Here is a 25,600-nt window from a genome sequence, read left to right as displayed (position 1 = left end):
GACCAATCAGTGCAGAGTACTCCCCTATTTATTGCTGGGGGCTGTAGCCTGTCAGGAGGCATGTTCTGAATTCCACTTCCTGTGTGGGTGTGTGCTGGCAATGGCTTTTAGGTAAGGTGCTGTTAGCTTAGCGGTTTGCTAATTGTTTAGTGGCTGGGGGTTAATGCTGACCCTGTGTTGCATTCCAGCCTGCCTGGTGTATGTGTGTTTCCATCAGTGTTTGGACTGATTGGACGACTGACTGCCCCACTGTCAGTTTGTGTGGTTGAAGACTTTTTATATCAATCTGTGAATTTGGTATAAGAGCACCTCATTCATGATTGGTAAGTGTTTGCAGGTGGTTGTAAGTAGGAGTGTTATCCAATGCAATAATTTGTAACCGTGTGTGGGTGTGTTTTTGTTATAGGATTCTCGTTCGGATCATAAATGTGCTCACATGTGTCGCTGCTGTTAAAGAACATTCATGCTACAATCCAGAAGCATTTAATGCTATCTTCTGGGTGATGCTACTGTCTGAGTACTGACTGAGCTCTGTCAAAACCTCTTTTTACTGTATTTTAAAGAAAATAGAAGGCTCAGTTGCGTTGGCAGACCTGGGGCCGTCAAAGTTGATCAATCTGTCATCAATGTGATGAAATTGTGTCCATGTTCAATTGCACCAAAGTGTATTCTGTGAATCTTCCTTTCCTGTGACTGTCTAGTTCATTAATCCATTTCAAGAGGCCCTCATTATTACTCTGTATTGAGTTCTGAATGACTGACTTGTCTGAGTGACTAATTTGTGTCTGTGCTTTGTGTAAAATTTAACCTGTTTGAGAGAAGCCATTTTCCCATTAGTGGTTCTTGGTATTATTTTCTTTCTGTTTCTTGCAGGAGCTGGGGGCCCACGGGTGAAGGAACCTTTTTGGTGGTGGTGCTGTGCCAGTGTGTGCTGTGGGACTCTTCTGATGCATCAGGGTGTGTGACTGGAGTGTGCTGTGGTGAAAGTGGGTGGCGTATAACTTGTTCACGGGTGATCACTCCTGTGGGTAGCCCCAGTCCTGTGAGTGATGGCTCTATTTGGGAACATTGATTTGGAGAGTATGATATTGAGTATTTTCTGTGTGCGGGTTGAATGATAACCACTTTCAGTGCCTTTTGTGAGTAAGCCCTCCAGAGTGGACTGGTTATCAGGACCTATTTTAGTGTTAGCCTTTTTTAAAGAATTGTGAATAAAGTTTTTGTATTTACTCATGTCTCCTGTCTGCTCCTTAAACTAAAAAGAGACGAATCTGTGTGACCTTTTAATATTTGTCCTGGGTTTGAATCCCAGGTGGTGTAGTCTGTATAAAAATTTAAATTGAGATAAGGCGTTGGGTTTGGTGGTTCAAAAGGAGCTAACCCTTTAGCAACCGTAACCATCGCTTAGTGTAAGCACCCTAACCGCAGCATTGTTCCGCACTCCGCTACATTCAGATTGTAATTGAATGTAATGGGTAGTGTGTAGGTAATGGTCCTCTTTAAAAACACGTTGTCTATGATAGTATGAAAATGGACTGAACTTTGAACTAGTTCAGAACTGAAGTAACAGACTATGAATGTGAACTTTATGTTTCATGAGTATAAATGAGCACAACACTGCAGAGAACAAAACTTAACAGAAAATTAAAAATATTTAAAACTCCCTAATGTTGCTTTACGCCGCTGACAGCAGATGAAGAGCACAGAGACGAGGCGTTAACACACACTGCAGAAACTGAGTTTAGACCTGTTGTTGGTGTTAGTTTGGTTTAACACACTGTCAGCAGTGGGCTTCAACTATACCAGTTTAGACTGATGGTGTGAAACTTTTAGTGCCAGTTCCTCTTTCTATGAGCTGCAACACTTTGTTTAGCCCCTTGCCACACACATCATGTCAAAGTCACTAAGTTTAATCATCTGGCCATATAGAGTCATGTTCATGCGCTCAACGGCTCACACACACACTGCATTTTCCCCTTCTGATCACGAGGACACTTACATCATTCATCTCTATATGTACAGCACTTTTATAATGTAGACTGTGTCAAAGCAGCTCAACACAGATGAAGATCCAGTAAACTGAACTGCTTCAGTCATCGATGATGTTCAGTTTAGAGCATGGGTCTCAAACTCAATTCCTGGATGGCTGCAGCTCTGCAGAGTTTTACTCTAACCCTGATCAAACACAGCTGATCCAAATAATGAATGTGTTCATGACTCTTAAACACCTCTATTATTAAGACCAGCTGTGTTTGATCAGGGTTAGAGTAAAACTCTGCAGAGCTGCGGCCCTCCAGGAATTGAGTTTGAGACCCTTGGTTTAGAGGAAGAGAAGCACTCTTGTTGAGTACAATAGAGAATGCTTTAGGTATAATATTGTGTGTTATTTTGAGTTGTTTGAGACACAGTAACACACGGGAGGATATTTTGCTCAACAGATTCACCACTATTGATGCTCATAAAAGTTGATAAAGTCATTGAGCTGCAGGTATGATGAGGTTAGCTGAAGGTGTAGCGAGGGGTTTACATCTTTGCTAAACTATGATAGGTCACATTTATTAACAAGTAAGAATGAGATATAAATTCATATGAAACTCTCTTAAATGTGATTTTGTGTCTTCAGTTTCATGCTGGATTAATTGTACCACATTCGGACATTGACAGCCCAGTGGTTCAGACAGCCTAGTGTGTACATCCCTAAAGATCAGACATGATCATATATGATGATGGTGTAGGAGAGTCTTTAGATATAGATACTGTTCTTATGATGTATTTGGGTGATTTTAAAGGGTCACGAAACACCAGAACACATGTGTTGAGCTGTTGACAGTGGTATTTGTGTCCCACACTGCTAAAAACACTATTAGGACACCTACATTTCACTAAAAAGTGTAAATTGGTTGTTTTTGCGTTATTTCAAGCAAATTCGTACTTCCTGTTTGAAACGAATTTTTGAAGCTGCGTCACGGTCATGACATAATAGCGTGTATTCCAGCGTGCAGACTGGACGTCTGTGCCAGAGTGAGTCTTATTACGTCTTACAGTGTGCTGCATTAATGCATGAGTAAAGCTTGGTTCAAACCAATCAGCACGCTCTATTGTGCAACCTCATTAATATTCATTACTGTCACAGTGTTGCTTTTATAGTTTGCTGCAGTGAAGTTTTGTTTTCATTTTCTCTCTGTGAGAGCTCAGCTGGAGTCACGTGTGGATTAACAGTGTACGCGACGCTCGACAACAATAACTTACGTGTCTAAGGAGGATTATTGTTTACCTGAGAGCTGTTCTCATCTGCAAACGCTGAGATCCGGATTCGCTTGTAGTCTCCTCTTAACAGGCCCGGCGCTACGGGGGGGCAAAGGGTGGCATTGCCCCCTCAGACAGAGTTTGTGCCCCCCCAGTTTTTATAAAGGATTGTTCACTCAAACTGAAAATTCTTTCTGTCATTAATTATTAACACTCCCGTCCTTCCAACCTTCAGAACACACATTTAAATATTTTAAAATATATGACATAGGAATTAAATTATGAAAATGGTGAGGTTAAAGCTAGTCCTATAGTCCAGAGATCCGGTCCCCGCGTCAGGTCTGGTGCGCCCGTAAATAGCCTTTAAAACGCGCACACGGCGATGGAGGCGCACTCAACTCACAAGGGAGAAAATGGGTGACATGATAGGAGCAGCTTAATTCATTACATGTTTTGGTTAACTAATTATTTAAACACAACTCTCTTGAGCTCTAAAAGGAAAAAACACATAAGAAATTTGCTGTTAAATTAATTTTAGCAGAGACGCAACTGCCAGTCATTTATTAGTTATTCGGGAAGATGTAGCCTAATAAAAATGTTTTAATAAAAATAAATAGTTTACTGCACAGTCCCACAGTAGGCTACACTATAAATAATATTTTAATTTATTTATTAATATTATTATTAATATTATTACAATTAAGCTAAAATTGACAAAACGCGGAACCCTTTGAATGTTTGCTTTCATTTTGCTGAAAAGTGCACTTTTACAGTTGCGTAGAGAAACATCCCATTATGCAACTGCAGTCAAGGTATAACACATAATAAATGCATTTTGCGTTTAAAGATGATCGGCCTGCGAAGTCAAGTTTGCAGTGTTATAAATGGAATAGGTAGTGCTTAAGTGGATTTACCGCGGATCAACCGAGAAATCTCGTGCGCTGCAGGTAGGCAGAATGATAATCTTTTAAAAGTATGTAACTTAGGCTATACTGCTATTTGCTCATGCAAAATTAAACAACATAAAATATATTGTAGATCTGTTTTAAGAGCTAAAATACAACATATCGAGTTTGTTTTGACTTAGCTCATGGCCCTAAAATGAAAATAACCTGAAAACAAGCTATTAAAAAAGGCCTAATAAATAAAATAATTAATAAATAAAATGACGGGTAGGCCTAGAAACTATGGTACATATGGTTTATGATGGTTTACAATATCACGAAAAAAGCACATTTATAATAGCCTTAGACAAATCTTTGTTTTTACATTTAAAATGATGAAAAAAAAGTTATATAGCATATAAAAATTTAACCAATTTTCACGGTAATAACTGTGAATTTTTGTATCTTTTTTAGGTATTTTTCTGGCTACACTAATGCCTTAAAATGTAACTAAGTAATTGTTTTGAATGACATTAGATTGTCACATTTAGCTTTTCCCCAACACTGATGTTGGTTGTGAAGCGTGATGACTCGGTTAAGCTGATTTCACTATATTTATTTACCGGTTAAGTGAATTGTCTGATCGTGGGTCAGCTTGCATGTGTGGGCATAATTTGACGTCTTTACCTAAAACTTTAAACATTCATAGGGCTGTTATTTGAAATAAAACGGAAATAAGGAGAATAACATATGATTTAAAGCACTCGTTTGGCACTGAAGCCATCATCCGTCTGCATTAATAAGCGGTATGCATTACCATCGTTAATAAAATTCGTAATAGCGAAACTGCGTATTGTTATTACTATTAAAACGTAGCCTATATTACTGCCTTAGGTCAGTAACTTAGGCAGTAATGCAAAGTAATAATAAATGCGAATAAATAGCCTAAATGAAAGAAACAAGAGACCAAAATCAGTCACCAGGTCTAGTGCCCCCCTATGGATTTAAAGTGCCCCCTCAGTTTTGACTTCCTGGCGCCGGGCCTGCCTCTTAATAAAGACGCGGCTCTAGTTGCTGGTGATTGTCCTGTCTCTACAGATTTGGTAAGTGAGTGACCAGTGCTCTTTGTTTATTCAGTTTGCTCGTATCGAATTAAGTTAACTATTGCACTGAGTGCAAACATGTTAGCACCGCATTTAGTGACCGGAATAACACACGCGGCTTTCTGACACTACCTGCCGTGTGCATCTAAGTTTCCGGGAAATGCGGAGGGTTTTTTTCTCTCATTCGCCGTGCGGAATCAAACATTGCATGAAAAATACACGCTTAGAGCAGTTCCTCGAATCAAATATCTCGTTTGTCGCGAGAGGCATGAATGATTTCTCTGAATGAAAGAGCCAAACTGCAGTTAAAGTCCAACATTTAATAATTTGGCAAATAATTTGACTACAGATGTCCATGTAGGTTAAACACCATCACTTTCTCCTGTCTGTGTGTGTGTGTATTTTGACTCTGAAACTCGCGCGTGCACAAATAGACACTCCCACACCAAGCCTCTTTTCTTCCTCCGACACTCCCCCTAAACAGAGCTGGACACGCCCACTTTTCTGACTTTTTCCAAAGTAGAGGTGTGAAAACACCCTGCTGAAACGAGGGGCTTTCATGGCCCTTTAAAGTTGTTGCTGTGAGTGGCACTTTATTGTTCTTCCCTTTTGTTTTATTTATCTCTCTATCGCTTTCTCTCTCTCTCTCTCTCTCTCTCTCTCTTTCTCTCTCTCTCTCTCTCTCTCTCTGTCTCTCTCTTTCTCTCTCTCTCTCTCTCTCTGTCTCTCTCTTTTATTGAGCAGTGCTCCAAACCAGCCGCACCTGCTTCCAATCAGAGCAAGTCAGATCTGTTCCTGTTGATAGAGCGTCCAGGCTTTAATAAGAGGCAGAGCCAAACCCAGTCATGTAGTGTGTAGCAATTATGTACAGTTTTAACCCAAAAAATGAGCAGTCTGTCAGATGAAAATGAGCCAGAGTCAGAGATTCAAATAAATAAATGAAGTTTACTGAATATAGTGTGCCGTTTCATCAGCAGAAGCCAGATTTAACACTCGCAATGAGTTCCTAGACCGCTCTGTCTTACAGTACAAGTATACTCTTTACATAATCAAGATGGCACTGTGGAACATTCGGCAGTGCACACCAACTAATCAAGAACCGCATGTTGATTTCTCTGGGATTTGCGGAACATTGTAGTCGGCGGAGCAGCTGCACTGTGGAAACACTACAAGACGCACAGGGGTGGAAAACGAGCCGGCGCGCTCGTCAGGCTGAGACAGGGTGGCTTCAGAACGGCGCTGATCAGCATCCATCTGGCGAATCTACGCTCTCTTCCTAACAAAATGGATGAACTACTTCTGCTTACATGCAAAAACAAGAACTTTAACAACTCCACTGCGCTGTGTTTCACAGAAACCTGGCTAAACGAAGCCATTCCGGACAGCGCACTACACCTACAGGACTTTCAGCTGTACAGAGCAGACCGCGATACCGAGTCAACGGGCAAACCGCGCATCGCGCGGCGGTGGGACATGCTTTTACATCAACAGAAGGTGGTGAACAGATGTAACTGTGTTAAAGAAGATGTGCTGTCCTGATGTGGAAGTGCTTTTCATTAACCGTAAGCCTTTTTATTCACCACGGGAGTTTCTCTCAATCAGTCTTGTCACAGAACAACAACACCCAGACGGTTTCTATCATACTTGGGGACTTTAATCCGGCAAAACTCACACATGAGCTGCCTAAAAAGCACATCACATTGTGGATGCTTATCGCTTCGTTGCCAGAGCAGCTCTGGGACTTTCCGACCACTGCCTGGTTCATCTTATACCAACTTACAGGCAAAAACTACTGAGCCAGTATTAAGGACTGTTAAACTCCTTGGTGTTACTGTCAGTCTCTCCTCAGGTTACCAACCCCAGACTAATGGCCAAACTGAGTGGTAGATCCAGGAGCTTGGATGTTTTCTGTGGTCAAACTGCCAGTAGGACCAGTACAGCTGGAGTCAGTACCTCCCCTGGGCCAAGTATGCACATAACTCCCTCCACCAGGAGTCTACAGGATTTACACGATTCCAGTGCATGCTTGGTTACCAGCCACCCCTATTTCTGTGGACAGAGGAACCATCAGAAGTTCCAGCTGTGGATTGCTGGTTCTGGGTGAGAGAGAGTGTGTGGGACACAGCTTACATCCAACTACAGAGAGCGGTGAGATGGAATAAGAGATTCACAGATTCCAGGAGATCCAACGCCCCTCTTTACCAACCTGGAGACTGGATCTTGTTATCGACCAGAGAACTGCAAATCCATCTCCCCTGTCGAAAGCTGAGTCCCCGCTACATTTTAGAATTCGTCCTTTTAGGATTCTGAGGCAGATCAATGAAGTCACGTATGAATTTTCAACTTCCAGACAGGTACAAAAATCACCCCACATTTCACATATCACTGCTAAAACCCTGTTCCTCTCCCACCACAGAAACTCCTGGAGCTGATACAGTGCTCCCTCCTCCTGATGTCCTGGAACTAAATCCTGTGTACAAGGTAAAGTAGATCCTGGATTCCTGACACCAGGGTAACCTAATCAAATACCTAATCGACTGGAAGGGTTACGGCCCGGAGGAAAGATCCTGGGTCCCCAGAGTTGATGTGCTTGATCCATCATGGCGGTCTGACTTCCTTCAAACCCATCCAAACCGGCCGGCTCCTAGAAGTTATGGGAGACCCTGGCGTCATGTTAGGGCATCAGGAGCTGCCTCTGGAGCAGGGGATAATGTCAGGCAGTCGCTGTAATCACCCAACTCACCTGGACCCACTTACACTGATTAACAATCACCAGATAACTAATTGCCATCAACTGCGCACAGACAAACCCAAGCAGTTTATAAGGCACCTCTGCTTACTCCACCATTGCCGGTCTTGAAAATCACAGCCTGGGATTTACCCAACCCCATCCCAGCATTTCTCCTGCTCCAGCATCCCAGTGTTTACAGTGTTCCTCGTCTTCCTGAATTCCTGCGACGTGTGCTGTGTGTCTGCAATGAACTTCCTTGTTTACAATGAACTCTCTATGAACTCAGTTAAGCTTCAATTATTGCCTGTTTAATAAATCCTTGTTTTGAATTTCACCTGTGTCCAGGCCTCAGTGTGCCGTGGCAGCTGTATATGACTGGTGGTTTGAACATTGCTGCAGTGGTTTGAATGTCAAATTGTAAAAGTAGACTTTTACAATAAATACAAAATTAATAAAACCCCTTAATAATAATTATAACATATATAAATAATATTATTATTAAGTAGGATTTTTTTCATCTCTAATAAATAGCCTACTGCAAATACAACCATGATTTAAATGATTTATATATGAGATTAAAATACGTGTTAGCTAAGTGGTTTTATGTTTAAGAATATAATTTGGAGTCTTCTCAATGATATTTATAAAGGAAACACAGGGCTCTATATGTGCCGTTTACATATTTTTCAGTTAATATAGAAAACGAGTGCAGGTTTTTACTAAAACTAATATTGGATTATTTCTAAATGTGTGTGCGTTTAAGACAATATAATTTGCACATAAAAATGATTGTGAAAATTAATGTATTACCTTACATGGTTCAAACGATGGATCTCTGCGACGGCTCAACATGCGCTTGTTCATTTCCATATGAACAGTGCGCTCACTGAGGGCGGGATCACGTTCGCTGTAATAAGTCCTTACTTTTAAATGTATAACATAAAAAATAGATCATTTGTTTTCAACTTGAATTGGCTAATGCAAAAGTAGACATATCAAGCTTTCTTTAGATATCTCTCTTGTGTCTTTTTGTTGAATATTTGCCGAGTTACAGTTCATTTTAATGATGTGTTTTATCCGACACGGTCTATATGTTGCGTGCGTGTCTCATTCAGGCGATTGTAATATCAAAGCCTCATGGGCAGGGTAGCATTAACTCTAAAGAGCTCAGACTGAGAAACATAGCGTTGGCATAGACATAGTGTTGGTTTTCATACTGATTACTTCATCACAAAACGTTTATACAACATGCACGTGCTGCATTTAAAAGTAAACACTTCAAGCTTTCTAAAGATTTGTGTCTTATGTCTATGTGTTTTGTTTTCGCGGAGTTTTAGCGAATTTTACTGACGTGTTTCTAAAAGCAGTTCACAGAGAGAGAGAAAAGAGAGAATGCCTACACTGTTTATCTCTATATTAATAATGATCACAATTGGCCTAATTTCTGGGAAGCTACAGCAGAGTTATTATGAAATCTTTGTTGTGAGGATATAACAGTTCTGAAAAAGCCAGACACCTTTTGACAAGATCAAAGATATAGATCACACTATAACTCTTATAAAGGATAAAAATACAGTTTAGCACCTAAAATATCTACATTTGTTAGTATTTTTGTACTGTTATAAGGTTCAAACTTCATAATTAAAATTAAGGTGAAGGCAGAACCCAGCAAATATTTAACACCTTCTATTTTTTTTTGTCTGACACCTTCTATTTTATCACTGAAAATATTCATGAAGTCATAACTACAACTGTGCAGTAATTATCTATCAATATTTTTTAATTTTAATTAAGGTGTGTTTTATCCAGGGCTTGATGTGTGCGGGAACAAGCCAGATCTGGATCTGGCACCTTTGAAATCTGATCCGGCGCCTCATTCTCCCCTCCTCACACGGCTTATAACTTTCTTCTGCAGCTCCCCAACCCTCTTCACTTTCGGCTGCGACTCTCCCCCCTTTCTTCTCTCCGCAACCCCTCTCTCTCTGCCACTACCCCGATCTGTTTCAGGACCTTGCAATTTGCAAATTACACACTGGTTTTATCAGGGTTGAGTTGAAACCTGAAGGAAGGCAGATCACAAGAGCAGGGTTGATGACATCTATCCTTCAGTTTGATTAAGAGCCAAAGAACTGCTCAACAACATTTTGTGTGTTCGTGTATAAATAGGAAATAATTGTCAATAATGCTGCAAGACCTGAAATGGGTGTATCTTGTACAATGTAAAAGAATGTCCTAAATCAGGTTTGAAAACCACTCAATTCAAACTATGAGGTGTGATTTATAAGAACATGGGGGTTGTGTTTGCATGTCTACATGAAGGCCATCAGAGAATTTTCACTTGCTACTTTCACTCATGAGAGCAACAAACTACACACACAGACAGCCTTCTATTTACAGGTTTGCATTTATCATTTATTACATTTATTCTTAAAATATTAATGGGCCACAATTAATATCAACAATGTCACACTTAATTTGTTTGAAATTGGGGTTGTCCATTATTTCTCTTGGAGTGTCAAAGTCATGTTTCTTTTAGCTCTCACCCCAGTTAAAAACAGTGGAGGCAGCTAATCAAGATTATACAAGATATTCCCATTCGAGTATGTAGCCCTCTAGGAGCAGCATTGGACAACCCTGTTTTAAATTATTCAGTCATTTTGAACGTTTTAAGGTTTGAAACCAGAATCACACAGTATTCATTTGCTGTGCCAGCTATAGAGAGTTTGCCTTCATTGTCAGTGCAAGTATACAGCCCAAAAACATAATATTGTATAGCCTGTTTCAAAATAACATAGCCTCACCAAACTCATTTGCTTCTAGCTTTCTTGTTATCCTGAACACTTTGAATAACTGCTTCAGGAATGTTTGATTGGGTTCTTATGTAAAAGGGTTTGAGGGACAGAAATGTGAATCTCTGGTCCAGTGTCTCTTGAAAATCGTCATTTTGCAGTATGGCATAGGGGGAAAGTTTCCCCTGATCTGATTAAAAACTGACTAAAATATTCTACAGTTTTGAGGTTAGAAAACTTATATTGTTTAATTATTATTGAACTATTATTACTATAATGCATTAAGAGGCTGTTTACATGTGGTAACTTCATGTGTTTTTTTTGTTTTTTTTTCTGATCAGATATTGGTCTGATTTCTGAAACTAATCCGTTTATATTTCACCACATGAATGTGTCTCCCCTAAATGAATATGATTCCAATCTTCAAATCCTGCAATATATGCAAATTTAACAAGGTTATGTAGACTAAAGTGTCAGTTACACCACATTTTATGTAATTTAATTTATTACAGAAACGTAAGCTATTCATCTCATTCAGTGCTTAATTTGTGAATTGCAAGGTCATATAACAAATCGGGGTAACGGATCCGGTATGTTACCTGAGGATGTAGAAGTGTCACGCATGAAAGTGGAAAGGAGGGGGGATTGGGTTGCGATGGCGGAGGGGTGTCGCGGACGAAAGTGAAGAGGGTTGGGGAGTCGCAGAAGAAACTGAAAGTGAACAGCGGATGTGGAGCTGAGCGGTTGAGATGAAGGATTAGTAAAATGAGGAACCGGATCATATTTCAGAGGATCCGGATCCGGCGTGTTTCGGCACAAATTAAGCCCTGATCTTATTTGTGATTACTTTAATTATAGGCTAAATTAAACATCTATTTTTGTCATACAGAGATATTGAAGACTTCATTTAGAACTAAACAGGGTTTAAATTTGTATATAAAATACACTCATAAAACTGCTTTTGTAAATGAATATAGCACAGAGTTTGGCTACAGTGCTGCATCTCTTGTTTTTGGTGCCATCTGACATTAGTTTAACAACTTAATTTCATAATCAAAAATAAAAAAAAATAATAATAAAAAATTAAATAAAACAAACATCTCAAATGTTTACCTGTGGCCTTCTGCTGCCTTTGCATTTGTGGTTGTATAGCTGATGGTCATATAGCCCACAACACCTGCACTTTTATCTTTATTTAAATTAATTTAGGAATTCATTGATAATCCCTTGTACTCTAAAATTAATCCATCTGGGACATGCCCAATCACTTGAGGAAACATAACAAAACGGTTACTACATAACACTCATTCCTCGAGGGGGAAATCGGAAATGCTATGTGGAAAACTTCCACTATGGGAATTTCAATAGAGGCCAATCATCTGAAAGTGTAATAAAATAAGCCAATAAAATGGTGGCATCAGCATGCCCAGCTGGCAGCAATTACAATCATTTGTGTATTAAGATGCCAGCCATGCATCGCAGTGACAACTTTTCTAGCTAAGGAGCCAAACTATAGCAGTCAGCTAAGGTGCAACCGCTGTGGTGAAGGAAAATAGCATTTCCGTTCCCCTACTTGGGGAACAAAGGTTACATAGTAACCATTTTGTTCTCCAGAGGGAGAAGAACTTGAATGCTATGTGGAAAACTTTTATTTTATTACTATGGGGAAATGTATGGAAACGCCACTGTGATTAAACCTAGATGCAGCCCTCCAATGTGCCCCCTGGCCCTAACTAACCTATGAAGCATTTAAAGGCCTATTTATATTTTTTGGGGAGTCATGAAAATAGACCTAGTTTGGTTCTATAGGGAGACCTCTTGACAAGAAGATATATGGATTAATGCTTAGTTCAGACTGCATGATTTTAGCCCCGATTTTGGCTCACCGGCAAGTTTTGAGAAATCGCAGACAAATGCCTGAAATCACAGGCAAATCGCTGCTCGTGCACGTGAGTGACAATCCCACCGTATGAACTATCAAAGGCGCCATCTGAGAGAATCGCCGATGAGTCGCTGATGCCTGTGAGATATTTGGTGTGCTGAATATCTGGAGCTGTCGGCGATTCAAATCATGCCGTGTGAATTGAGTTTTGACTGAAAATAACATCAGCGATCCCTACAGCCAATGAGAGAGCAGCTTTCACTTGTGTGTGTGTGTGTGTGTGTGTGTGTGTGTGTGTGTGTATACCTGCTGCAGGCCAGCAGGAGGCTGGGGGGAAGTTAAAAGAAAATTACAGAAATAAATTAGTGTATTATCAACTTAAGTTGAGGAGAAAGGGCCAATTCTTTTTAACCCAGGTGAGCAAATATATACATTTTCTACCCCATTAAAGGCTTCTTTCTCATTATGTAGTTAATAACAAAAGATATACTATATGTTTTTGGCTGTGAGACGTAGTTTGGACGAAGTAGTCGGCGATTCTTCCTATTGTGAAGTCATAAAATGTGAAAGTCCCTGTCGCCGATCCATCTTGCAGTGTTAACAAAGCAGCGACGAAACGCTAGCCCAGATAGTCATGCAGTGTAAAAACATCTGTGACACAACTACTCTGAAAATCATGCAGTCTGAACTCGGCATAATAAATGGGAGTACAAATATGAAGGATAGTAAGCGTGGAGGGAAGACACAGGCCCGCCTAAGAGGGGGGAACTATACCATGGCTGAGTGACTCATATGGAATCGCACACAGCAGGCACCTAGACCCAGAATGCGGGCTGACCAAGTGGGCATGCCAATAATGTAATGAGCCAGGCACCTGACTTCTCCACTGAGTCAGGTGCTGGGGACCTCAGAGGAACTCTGTAGGGTTCGCCAAATGAAGAACTCAACTAAACAGTGTTAAAAAAAAAAAAAAAAACATGTGCACCTACCCCTATGTTATAGAGAAAGGTTCAGCAAGTGTGTTACAACACCAAACTGAATTTCCTCATTCACCGGAGTTCACCCACACATGAGGAAAACGGCTCTACTTAAAGATTATCAAAATCTCGCAAATGTATTAGGTGTTGCCCAGCCATTAGCTCTATAGATCTCTGTTAGAGGCACTGTGTGCTAACGTCTAAGAAGAAGCGACACTCCAAATGTAGTGTGCTCTCACTCCCGGGGGACACGGCTCACCCTGTCTCTGATAAGCAAGGGGGATGGCATCCACTATCAAGTGGGCCAACCTCTGTTGGGATATGGCACTTTTCTTTTGCTGACCACCATAACAGACAAAGATTGCCATGCTATCTGTCCTGACCAGCACGTGTTTCTGCTCCAGCAACGGTAAAAAATGGCGCAGAGCGAAATGTACTACCAACAGCTCCAGGCAATTGATATGCAAACCGGGTTCCTTTCCACAGACCTGCAGCATGCCTGCAACACACAGGCCCCAAGCCCATGCTGGAAACATCCTTTGAGGCGATGATATGCTCAAGCATTTGTCCTAGCAGGGTCTTTCACTAGGGGACAGTCACTTGATGCGTGCCCAAGTGCCATGTGTGTTTGGGGACCTGATCGTGAAGCCAATGCCGAAGCGGTCTGATGTGGAGCAATCCGAGCGAAGTGACAGCTGCTGTGGATGACATATGCCCCAGGAGCCTCTAAAATAATTTCAGAGAGACCACAGTTTTCCAGTGGAATTCCCTCAGACAGGTCAGCATCAGCTCAGCATGCTCTCGAGAAAAGCGCGCCATCATCATAATAAAGTCCAGCTCCAAACTAAGAAAAGAGATGCTCTGAAAAGAGGCAAGCATGCTCTTTTCTCAGTTGATCTCGGTTGAGTCTGATTGATGCGAAGAGCTCACGCAAGTGGCATCATCAGCACGATCATTGACGTAACAGACGTGGGTTAGCTCAGAGTAGGAGGGAGAGTAGGAGAGTCAACCAGGGAGAGCTGGGGTTAACGGGAAAGCAGAAGGCAAGAGATTCACTCTCACCTTAATCCCAGGGTCCTGAGAGGGGGATGAGAGTGTGCGAGAAGAGACAGTCCTTCAACACACTCAGATTTGCTTGCAAGGTGCACCGATCCTGCGAGCAGGAAAGCATAGTGTCCCAGACTGGCAATATTTGGGCTGACACATCCAGGAAAGGTGAAAAATGCTCTTTCATTGAGAATTAGGTGGCCGCTGGCTGTAAGGCCAGCAACCTTGTGGTAGAAAACGCTGTCTGATGTTGTAAAGCCCAGCTGTCCACCACAGAAAGAGCAAGTTTCCTCTTTTCTATATGGCTCATCTCAGGGACGATTCGTGGCCCATTTGTCAGACTTAATGGTGCCCTGGCGCAGGGGTGCTGAAAGCCTGCAGGGTGCTTGATGCTGCCGCTTAGCTGGAGGAGTGGGTGGAGGTGGCGGAGAAAGATCTTAAAGCCATAGGCGGGCGCCCTCAGCAAGGAGCAGCCAAGGTGGATGGTTTGGGGGAATTGGTCTTACAAACCCGTCAATAGACAGCCCCTCAGCAGCCTGGCCCATGGCTGTATAGGTTCTGGTCCCGCGACATGGCTGACCATGCCAGCAAGAGACACCATGCAGGCATAAGTTGACTGCAATAGCAAGCTCAACCTGGGGAATCGCCACGTACACTCCAGGACTGCTTTAGCTCACTGTGCACTTCCAGGAAGAAGGGGACGAGAAGCTTAAAAGGCTTTGTCTTCCTCTTAGCCTCCCCACAACGCCCATCTAGTCGGTCCGGACAGTGCTAGAGGCTCTCCAAACCCACAGCTGAAGCATCCCACGAAAGCATAATCATCATACCTGCCCCTAGATCCAACGCCTCGTTCACAACCACTAAGGAAGGAAGCGGGTCTGGATAATGACAGCCCACCCTTTGATGCAGCGATGGACATCTGGTCTTCGTTGTCAGAGTGAGCGAGCGACTATCAGGTGTGCTTCTCTCACATGAAGCTTGGATGCAGCGCGCTGAAGAGTGCGAGGTCTGTGAGCCCGGGCGGAGGATTGACCCCCACTGTAACCCACAGATCTGCCCGAGTGCCAGCCGATTTGCGGGGGGAAACAGGGGTGGGTCGCATTTTTGCAAGAACTAGCCACGATCTTAGCTGAGCAACAGATATGCCATTGCAGTAGATGGCATGCACTGCTCGCAAGCACCGCATTAACATGCTAGACCCTCAGACACACAACACAGCGCTCATGCCTATCATCCGAGGACAGGGAACCGCCACATTTAGCAACGCAGTCAGAACAACATCTTGAAAAAGACAAGCTGCAAGACTATGTTGCTCTTTTAGGTAACATGCTCCTTTTACTATATAGGCATCTCCAGCAGAAAAGATGTCCAAAGTTGCCATTTAAAATTGTAAAAAAAAATCAGCGTTTTTTAAACTAATGAAGACAGCAGAAGTCATTCATTCATTTGAATTGTTCAGTCTGACATGTTTAGTACTCCAAAATGTTTTAAATGTTTCTCAAATTAAAATGTATTGTGTACAATGGGACAAAAGGTCTTGTTTTTTACTCAGACATTTAAAAAGAATATATTTTAGAGCAGTGATCACAATACAGTCATAACGTATAATCGGGATATTTTTATCCAAGGGGATCATACCGTCAGAATCTTATACCCGCCTATGCAAGGACCGGACACAGAGAACACCCAGGCAAGGGAGAATAGACCCAGCTTAACCATTTGACACTGCGTGTCACACACTCTGGAACCAGGAGAAACAGGCTGTCAAACACCTACTGCTTTCTCAAAGGAGGTACCTGACAACTCACCCATAGTTTAAGGCTCTGAAAGTAAAAAAGGTATCTCTGCAATGCATGACTGGCATCTTTAAACACAAATGATTGTAATTGCTGCCAGCTGTGTACGCTGACGCTGCCAATTCATTGGCCTGTTTTATTACTCTTTTAGATGATTGGCTTCTGACACATTAAAATTATCCTCCTGCTGGGGAACTATTTTACATAATGCCAGAAAAGTGGCTAATTTGTTCAAATTCATACAATTCCCACCCATGACATTAATACTCATTGGACGATGAGCAGGCATTGTTGCCAGTTCATGTATCTGGTCAGACAGGTCATTGAGCTTAATGATTATATGCTCCGTTGTGCTTGAAGGAAGAAGTTTTTTAATCATCATGAGTGGCTCTCAGCTGTGAGCTTTATTAGTGCAGGCAGTTGTGGGGGTGTAGGTTGGGTGGCTGGTGGAGTGTATGGACAGTTGGAATGCTCTTTTGTGGGCACTCCAGCTGATAATCATGACACTAATAATAAATTAATACCTAATTATTTGTTTATTCAACAGGGTGAAAGAAAGTTTTTTTTTACAAAGCAATACAGCAACTGGAAAAGACAGAAAATGAATAACATATTTCACAGACTTCATCTTGAAGGCAAGCATCTTAAACTGAGTGTTGCAGAAGTTCATCAGATAACCAAACATTCATTACAGTCTCATGACTCCTGTGCTGAAAAAGAGCTGGTTCAGTGTTTCCTGCAAAAACTGCTGATGATGAACTACAGAGCAAGATACATTCATGTTAAAGAGACTAATGCACAGAATAACAGAGAACAAAGGTATAAAGACTCAGCTGAAGATGAAGGTGATATATTTGAAGAAATGTCTTTTACTAACGAAGCAGAAAGTCAGTGTGAGGGAATCCACCCAATGGATGTTCAGATGGCTGTGTTTCATTGTGCTGATGGCTTTCTGAAGCAGCTGATGGTCACTAAACTCTCCCAGTGTCAGTTCGCTCTGCCTATGCTTGTTCCTGATCTATTCACACAACAGATTGAGTTTCCCCTCTGGACATTTAGACAAATCACCAAGAGCTGGAAAAGGAAAACCACCAACAATGAAACCATCAGTCAAACCAAATTGATCTGCAAGGCACAAACTCCTATGGTGTTCTTCTTCAGGTTTGGTTCAGTGTCTTCATCCAAGTCTCATCTGATGAACAGTCTGATCAATGAGAAACACAACACGTTCTTCCACAGGAACTGTCCAGGCAGCAGCAGATCCAGAGTCCTGATGGACGGAGTGGTGGAGATCACCTGGTTCTGCCCTTCTGAGAAAAACACTGGTAAATTCACTGACTGTGTGGCCTTCTGTAATCTACATGGAGACGCAGGAGACCATGAGAAACAGTGGAAGATCCTTACTGAAATGGCCTCAGTCAATGTGGTTCTTCTGCCACGACTGGACAAAAGTGCCAAACATGCAGAAAAGATACAAAACCTGTACAAAGACTCAAAGCCACTGATTTGTGTTTTTACTGAGGATGTATCTACAGTAACTCAAATAAAGAAAGGGAAATTCAAAATTGGTCTAAAAGACAGAAATCAGTCAGAAATATCGGAGGAAATCAGAAAAGTTATAAACAATTGTCTTTCAGAATCATCTTCCATTTTCAGTCTTGAAGATTTGTCCAAACACTCAGACATCAGAGTGGATGAGGAAGATGATAAAGACTGCAGGAGAGGAAGAGCAGCAGCACAGCAGATGATCAGTTTACTGGAGAAGAAAGATCTGACAGAGATTAAAGAATCATTTCTGCCTCATCAGGGGAAACTGTGGCATCAGTGGAGTCAGAAGAACAAAGAGCTTCATCGACCCCAAACACATGACATAGAAATGGAAATCAGTCAGAAACAAACAGAAATGGACAAAATCCGTGAACAGCAGCATGAGGCGGACTTGAGTGAGTTTATGAAGCTCTTTATTAAGGAAATTTACTCAAATGCAGCAAACAAGATATATTTCCTTAAATGGCTTGGCATTCTCCTTGATGAATTTATTTTAGCTCAAATTTCTAATCCACGTCACAAGATTGATGACTTTGAAGCTGTGAATTTTGGTTTGGAGCACATCATGAGGGAGATCGGTCAGATCTATGAATCATGTTTATCTGTGAGGGAAACTAAGAAAGACCTGCCGGTTCACTTCTCTTCTCTCCCAAGTTTTGTGGCACAGATGATGATCTCTGGGTTTCCACTGGAGCTGATGGATGGAGATGCTGCTCATGTTCCTCTGCTCTGGATCTCTGCTGTTCTTGATCAACTGGTCCAGAAACTGGGATTCATGACCAGAGTCTTTGTGCTGTCAGTATTAGGGCTTCAGAGCTCTGGGAAATCCACCATGCTGAACGCCATGTTTGGTCTCCAGTTTGCTGTCAGTGCAGGCAGGTGCACCAGAGGAGCTTTCATGCAGCTGGTCAAAGTGTCAGAGGAGATGAAAACACAGATAAAATTTGACTATATTCTGGTTGTTGACACTGAGGGTCTCTGTGCTCTAGAACTGGGTGGTACATCAACACGACATCATGACAATGAACTGGCCACATTTGTTGTTGGGCTTGGTAGTATGACCCTGATCAACATCTTTGGAGAAAACCCATCTGAGATGAAAGACATCCTTCAGATTGTTGTTCAGGCCTTCCTGAGGATGAAGAGGGTCACACTGAATCCCAGATGTGTGTTTGTGCATCAGAATGTTTCAGACGTCACAGCTGAGGAGAAAAACTCGGAAGGAAGAAGACGATTGCAGGAGACACTGGATGAGATGACGAAACTCACCGCTAAAGAGGAAGTCTGTGATGCTGAACGCTTCAGTGATGTCATTAGATTTGATGTTCAGAAGGACGTGAAGTATTTTGCACAGCTGTGGGAGGGCAGTCCACCAATGGCCCCACCAAACCCAGATTACTGTAAAAATAATCAAGAACTAAGGGAAATAATCATTTCTCATGCTGCAAAATCAGATAGTGTGGCACTGATACACTTAAAGAACCGTATTAAAGATCTCTGGGAGGCTCTACTGAATGAACGATTTGTCTTCAGCTTCAGAAACTCTCTGGAAATTTCACTCTACAGGAAACTGGAGACTGAATACAGCAAGTGGTCCTGGAGTCTCCGCAGAGCCATGCTGGAAACTGAAAATGAAATATACAATAAAATAGAAAATTGTGCAGTTCATGAGGTTGAGGAAACTGATCTACAGGGAGAGCTGAAGAAGACCAGTGAAGATGTGAAAAAATCAATGTCAGAGTTCTTTGAGAAAGACAAAGATAAAGACACACTGATTCAGTGGAAAACAACATTTGACATTAAAATCAAAGAGCTTCAGGAAAACATAGTGAAGGAAACAAAGAAGAAATTATGCAATATTCTTCAGCAGCGAAACATGAAGAGAAAGCTTGATGATCAGAGAACTGATCATGAAAACACTCTCTATGAAAAGAGCAAAGAGCTGGCCTCAAAACTCAAAAACAAAGCAAACGATGAAGAAACACTGAAGAAAGAGTTTGACATGTTCTGGGAACAGAGTGTGAAGATCATCACAGACAGTCCAGCAACCAAAGACATTGACATAATGAGAGACATGAGACAGATCCTCAGTGACATCTATGAAAGTGCTTCTGTAGACCACTGGAAGAAAAGCAGGGATGTTTTCACTGTTCTGAGTTACCTGAATTATGTTAAATTGAAGAAATCCCATGCATTGGTATTTTTTAATTACAAACCAGGCGTGATTGGTCATGGTCTGTCTAAACAAGAAGAAAACCAAATAATGTCATTTGCCCAAGATGTTATTTTGCAGACAGATAGAATGATTCAGTCATTTAACATTTCAAAGATGGGCTACAACATCAGCTGCATTCAACAACTCACAAGCAAAATTAAGGAAAGAGTAACAGAACATGAGAAAAAAACTGTGAGATATGTGTTTAGGAATGAATTCTTCATTGATTTGGTTTATTCCATATTTAAAAGATCAGAGAAGATGATCAATGACCAACACAAACTGTTCAGAAAAGCCAATGATCCTCTTCTCTATTTGGAGAAGAAGAGAGAGGAATACTATAGTATTTTCCAGAAATACTGTCATGGAGCAACTTCTGCTGCCATTTTTGGAGAGATCATCTGTCAGAAACTGAAAGAGCCCATTGAGCAGAACGTCTGCAGGAAAACTGCCAGAGATCTTGCAGGTGAAATCATGAAAAACTGTGAATCACTGAAGGGAAACAGATCAAACCTGGAGAAACACATCCTGAAGACACTGGCAGAAGAGGAGGACTTTGACAAATACATGGACTACATTCATCATCCCAGAGATTACGTCAAGTATTTCATCAGAGATGAGGTCAGTCGGTACATCAGTGATCAGTTCAATGACAGTGTTTTACCCAAGATGAAGGAGAACGCTGAACTCCTGCAGCAGAAGATCCTGAATGCAGCTCATGCATCTACTGAACATGTTCAAGCTAACAGTGGAGATGTTGCTTTGTGGTTGAAGAGTTTCTCACAGCAGCTCTCAGATCAGCTGATCTTCTCTGAAAAAGACCTCAGTGGAGTCAAACATGATGATGTTGATGATTGCAAACTCCAAGAAGAAGTGATAAATAAAGAGCTTCCTGCTGTAATGCATGATATAAGCACTCATTTCAGTGATTTTCTTTGGAAGTTAGAATTTAAAGACAGACCAGATGAGCTTCTGACTGATCAATTCTGTCTGTGCTGTTGGGTTCAGTGTCCGTTCTGTGGAGCCACCTGCACAAACACCATAGAGGACCATAATGGAGACCACAGTGTTCCTGTCCACCGCATGCAAGGACTCAATGGGCTTTATTATGATGAAACTCAGAATCTGTGCACAGAGTTTTGCTCAACTGTGGTGACGAGCTCTAATTCATTTAAATCATCGTCTGGTCAGTGGATTCCATTTAAAGACTACAGATCAGCAGGAGGAGTTTATGCAGACTGGAGCATCACCCCTGATCTCTCTGAACTGCCCTACTGGAAGTGGTTTGTGTGCAGATTCCAGAAAGATCTGGAGAAACATTATGGTAAAACATTTGAGAGGAAAGGTAAAATACCAGAAAACTGGCGAAAATGTAGAAAAGCAGATGCAATTAAAAGCTTAGATGTGTAGCACACTTTGACATTAACAGAAACCTTTACATGGAGGATTAACAAATGTACTGTATCTACAGTTATGAAATAAGAAATCAAAGAAAAACAAAGTGAGCTGAGAGAGGACTTTGATTCTGTTTAGAAACAGTTGGTTCCAGAGATCAACAACACAAAAAAAAAAAATAATAATAAATAAATAAATTGAAAGTCTATAGCTCAATGGCAACATCAGCTCCTGGAATGCTGAGAACTCTGCTGGGTTGATAATTAGAAGACAGCTCATGTTACTTCCATATTCACTGCAGGCTTGTCTTAACCAATCAGCCAACACATTTACCAGAATATTAATATGAATACTTTTGATATAATGATTTATGCTTTTAGCACAGTTGTTCTGTTACATATTTGTTCAACCTTTCAGCTGAATTGTAATAGGGTTGCTGAGAGGCGGAAATCTTGGAAACATGGAAACTTCGACTTAGGAATTTTGAAAATAATATGGAAATGTATGGAAAGTTATTCAAATCACTTGGAAATTTAGAGGATTTTATAACTTATCTATAACCATTTTGCTGATACTAATCACTCAAACTAATACATTTTTAAAATAGACATTTGACTGATTTTATTGTAAGTGTAACTTTAATTATTTCATTGAACAACACAAAAGTATTTCTATCATGAACACTCTGGATTTAGTATGGTAATGAACATTTATATGCAATGTTGATGTATTTGGTGTTGGCGGTGTAGATCCGCTGTGCTGCTGCTTTGATTAAAATGGCAGAGCAAGTATCAAGACCTGCTACTGCCAGAATATACACAGACACGCTGTCTGAGAATGTTACACGCTGCTGCTGCAAACATATGCAACCCCCGTAGCAGATCAGACACAGGTGGAGCTGGGGTGGAGGAGGGTTTCACAAGTGTTGAATGTGGGGAAAAAAAGCTAATTCCTTAAAGTTTGCTGTAAGATGAGGAAATTCCCCACCATATCATACCAGATTTACTTGAGCTGAGTAGTGTTTGGATTAAATGCAGAAATGTGGATTCAATATTCAAGCGATTTTGCAGCAGCTGGAAAATGGGGGAATTCACTCTTAAGTGACTAAGGGAGGTATTGTGTGAGGATGGTATTTTCTTAGTGTGTGTGTGTGTGTGCGTTTCACCTAAATGTTTGCTCAGTCATTGTATTTGCTTACACAATGGTATATCTTGATGCACAATAGCTTACAGCACAAGTACGTTTTGTGTTTAATGGACAGATGGATATTTAAAAAAAAATATTTTGTGCAGGGCTCAATAAAATATCTGTGCATACAGTGTTGTGTGTGTGTGTGTGTGTGTGTGTGTGATCTGAGGAATAAGCAGGGTTGAAAAATGCATTAAATCTGGTTGTTTTACCAAAATGATGCAGTAGGACAGGGCTATTCAATTAGTTTGTCATGGGGGCCGGTTCATGAAAAGCATCCTAAAAAAAAGGCCGCAGAGATATGATTTGCTATATGAGTGACACAACTGCATATAAGAGACCATATGCTGTATATTTCCTTAAGACACCTACGTTGGCTTTTTCTACATTAAAATGTAAATATATTGTATTTTGAAACTACATAAAAATCAGTGCATTGTACAATAGCCACATGTGTGATGTTTTGAACAGCATAATTAGGGATGCAACAATTATAGATTTTGGTTGTAGGATTATATAGTCTGAAGAATAATCATGGTTTCACGATTATCACATCTAATGGAAATTCAAGCTTTATATTAGGTAAGTAGCTATTTAGATAACCTGTTGTCCCCATCTGCATTCATACAAACATTACATAATCATTTTAATAATAATTAGTCTAACATATCTTTTCTTTGCATTGCACTGAAAGGCACGCACAACTCTCACTGTGAGTTGTTTTCTACTGCGTGCGCCCAGAAAGACGTAAAAGCATCGCGCCGCTTGTGCTCGCATATTGTCATATATTCTTACTTTAGAAATAACAAACTTACAAGTGGAAAAGACGTGATATGAGAACGGCCGCTGCTGTAGTTCATCCTTGTGCGTGTGAATTAGCCTCGGTGTACTAAGGGAACTTTAAAGTAGTGCACAGTTGGCTACTTGACATTGTTTCGTGCGGTTTAAAGAAGACTTTACGATTCATTAACTGTGATGAATTAAATCGCAGTTAATAGTGAAATCAGCTAATTGTTGCATCCCTATTAACGTTATCAGAGCACTGTACAAAAGTCCTTTTCTACAAACACATCCAAATGTTTTTCGGCTGCCCGTGCCACTCGCCTATGGTGACTCGCGCTCTGTGCAGCTTCTGCAGCTCGTGCTGTTATTGAACAGACGCACGTCACTTCATAACTATAGCGGCCGTTTTTCGACTGAACTAAATTTATTTTTGATGTCTTGGTCGCACTGTTTGGGGGCCGGGTTCGGCCCGCGGGCCGCCAATTGAACAGCCCAGCAGGATTTTTTTTTAAATTAGTGAATGTCTCCATCTCAAGCTTTTATTCACAGTTGAACATGCTATGATGCAGTAATTATTTGTTTAATATATGATCATTAGCTGAATTTGAGCTGGTTATCGAAATATTTAATAAACTCTGCTAATTATATCATCATTACCTGGTAAGAATGTGATTTAACCACAGCGGTTCGAACTGTAGTTCTGCCGGACCTAAATCAGCATGACGGTGAAAAACTGTACATTTCTAGTCAAACCATTCTTCTGGAGTCTTATACCAAAAACAGAAATAAGGGCAGTATTAATAGCTATAAATGTGGGAGAGCGCTGATATTATGTGATTGTATTGTATTGCAATATGGAGCAATTAAGCGTTGATGTTAAATCAAAAGTAATTCACAAACACTTGAAAATGAGATGATTTAATGACAATAATTCTCTATGGTCACAACTGAATTAATTACAAAATAACTGTATAAAACGATTAAATATGAAATGATAAAAACATATGATAATTGAACCTAACTTTACTAAAATTAAAAGTTACCTGAGAGAGAGAGAGGGGGGGGGGGGGGGGGGGGAGACAAAGAACAGTGAGTAGGCCTCAAACAGAGCTTGATAGCAGCAGAGTCAGAGAAGATGAACTCCAGAGCAGGAGTGAAAAGGAAAAGAGAAACAGGTTTACCACCTATTTTGTATCTCTCTTGACCATGTGACTAAAGCACAACTACTGAGACATTCAACTGACCAACCAACATGTGACAAACATACATCTTAGCCAGGCCCTGATCTTATCAGCATCTGCCTTTGAAGTCGGTGTGGAGCTTCTTGGTGAAAAAGACGTGTTTTGCCATCTAAACAAATACATATCATAATTTTTATTCCTACTGAACCATATCTAATGAAAAATAGTCACATGAACCTTTCACAGGAGGTTTAGCGGGGGGTGAAAAGACTAGCTGCGCAGTGTACCCTATTCTAGACAATTACACTGACAGCAGTGGCACCTGTTACTGTTGCTCCTTTGATGGACAACTGCTGTGATGAAGAGGAACACCATGACTGAATGAAACAGAAAACGTGCCTCTTATGCTCACCAGAGAAATACTGCTGTTTAAAAACTCATTGACCAACATTAAAAAAAAAAAAAAAACACACATCTAGGCTGAGATTCAGCAGCCAACAGTGTTAAAATATTTGCATCTAAAATAAAGTTCAGTTTTATTGTTATTATTATTAAACTTAAACATTTAGCATTTTTTAATTCAAAGAAAACAAAATGTGTGAAACAGAGTTAAAACTAAACACAATCTTGTGATTTTTTTTTTTTAGTGGCCGTGAACTTTGTTGTTTTCTTACAAAGGCTAATATTTTTTAAAAGATTAAGCTTTTATTTACAGCATTTATTTCTAATTATATTACTTACAGTAAGTACATTAAATAATGAAAAATACTTTAGATACGCTGTAAAATGATCTGTTATTAACAGTTTTCGCATTTTGTGTTTTCAGCCTATTTGC

At 40.7% G+C, this 25,600-nt stretch overlaps 1 protein-coding gene and 1 long non-coding RNA gene across 3 annotated transcripts; both read left to right on the top strand.

Moving 5' to 3' along the window:
• The first annotated feature begins 54 nt into the window (after positions 1-54).
• Positions 55-1,229, top strand: LOC147845354 (uncharacterized). Its single transcript, XR_015480322.1, has 3 exons — positions 55-111; positions 189-323; positions 407-1,229. It is a non-coding gene; the product is annotated as an uncharacterized LOC147845354 (long non-coding RNA).
• Positions 1,230-10,237: 9,008 nt separating this feature from the next.
• LOC147845353 (interferon-induced very large GTPase 1-like) lies at positions 10,238-22,929 on the top strand. Of its 2 annotated transcripts, XM_087243492.1 has the most exons (3): positions 10,238-10,361; positions 16,288-16,451; positions 17,003-22,929. In XM_087243492.1, the coding sequence occupies exon 3, from the start codon at positions 17,057-17,059 to the stop codon at positions 21,626-21,628; it is 4,572 nt and encodes a 1,523-aa protein (XP_087099618.1). In that variant the 5' UTR covers positions 10,238-10,361; positions 16,288-16,451; positions 17,003-17,056; the 3' UTR covers positions 21,629-22,929. The 2 variants fall into 2 exon arrangements, with proteins under 2 accessions (XP_087099618.1, XP_087099617.1); XM_087243491.1 differs by lacking the exon at positions 16,288-16,451 and having other exon boundaries at positions 10,244-10,361.
• Positions 22,930-25,600: the final 2,671 nt, after the last annotated feature.

Source organism: Danio rerio, chromosome 3, assembly GCF_052040795.2.
Source record: "Danio rerio strain M-AB ecotype USA chromosome 3, GRCz13ab, whole genome shotgun sequence".
In the NCBI taxonomy this organism is placed as follows: Eukaryota; Metazoa; Chordata; class Actinopteri; order Cypriniformes; family Danionidae; genus Danio; species Danio rerio.
Note: the sequence above shows the minus strand (reverse complement) of the source record. Positions and strands in the feature narration are given on the sequence as shown.

Bases quoted from the DNA above. Each gene is read 5' to 3' on its own strand.
- LOC147845353 (XM_087243491.1), top strand. From the start codon at position 10,278: ATGAAGGCCATCAGAGAATTTTCACTTGCTACTTTCACTCATGAGAGC. The intron at 10,362-17,002 runs GTTTGCATTTAT...TTTATTCAACAG, and splicing joins AGACAGCCTTCTATTTACAG to GGTGAAAGAAAGTTTTTTTT.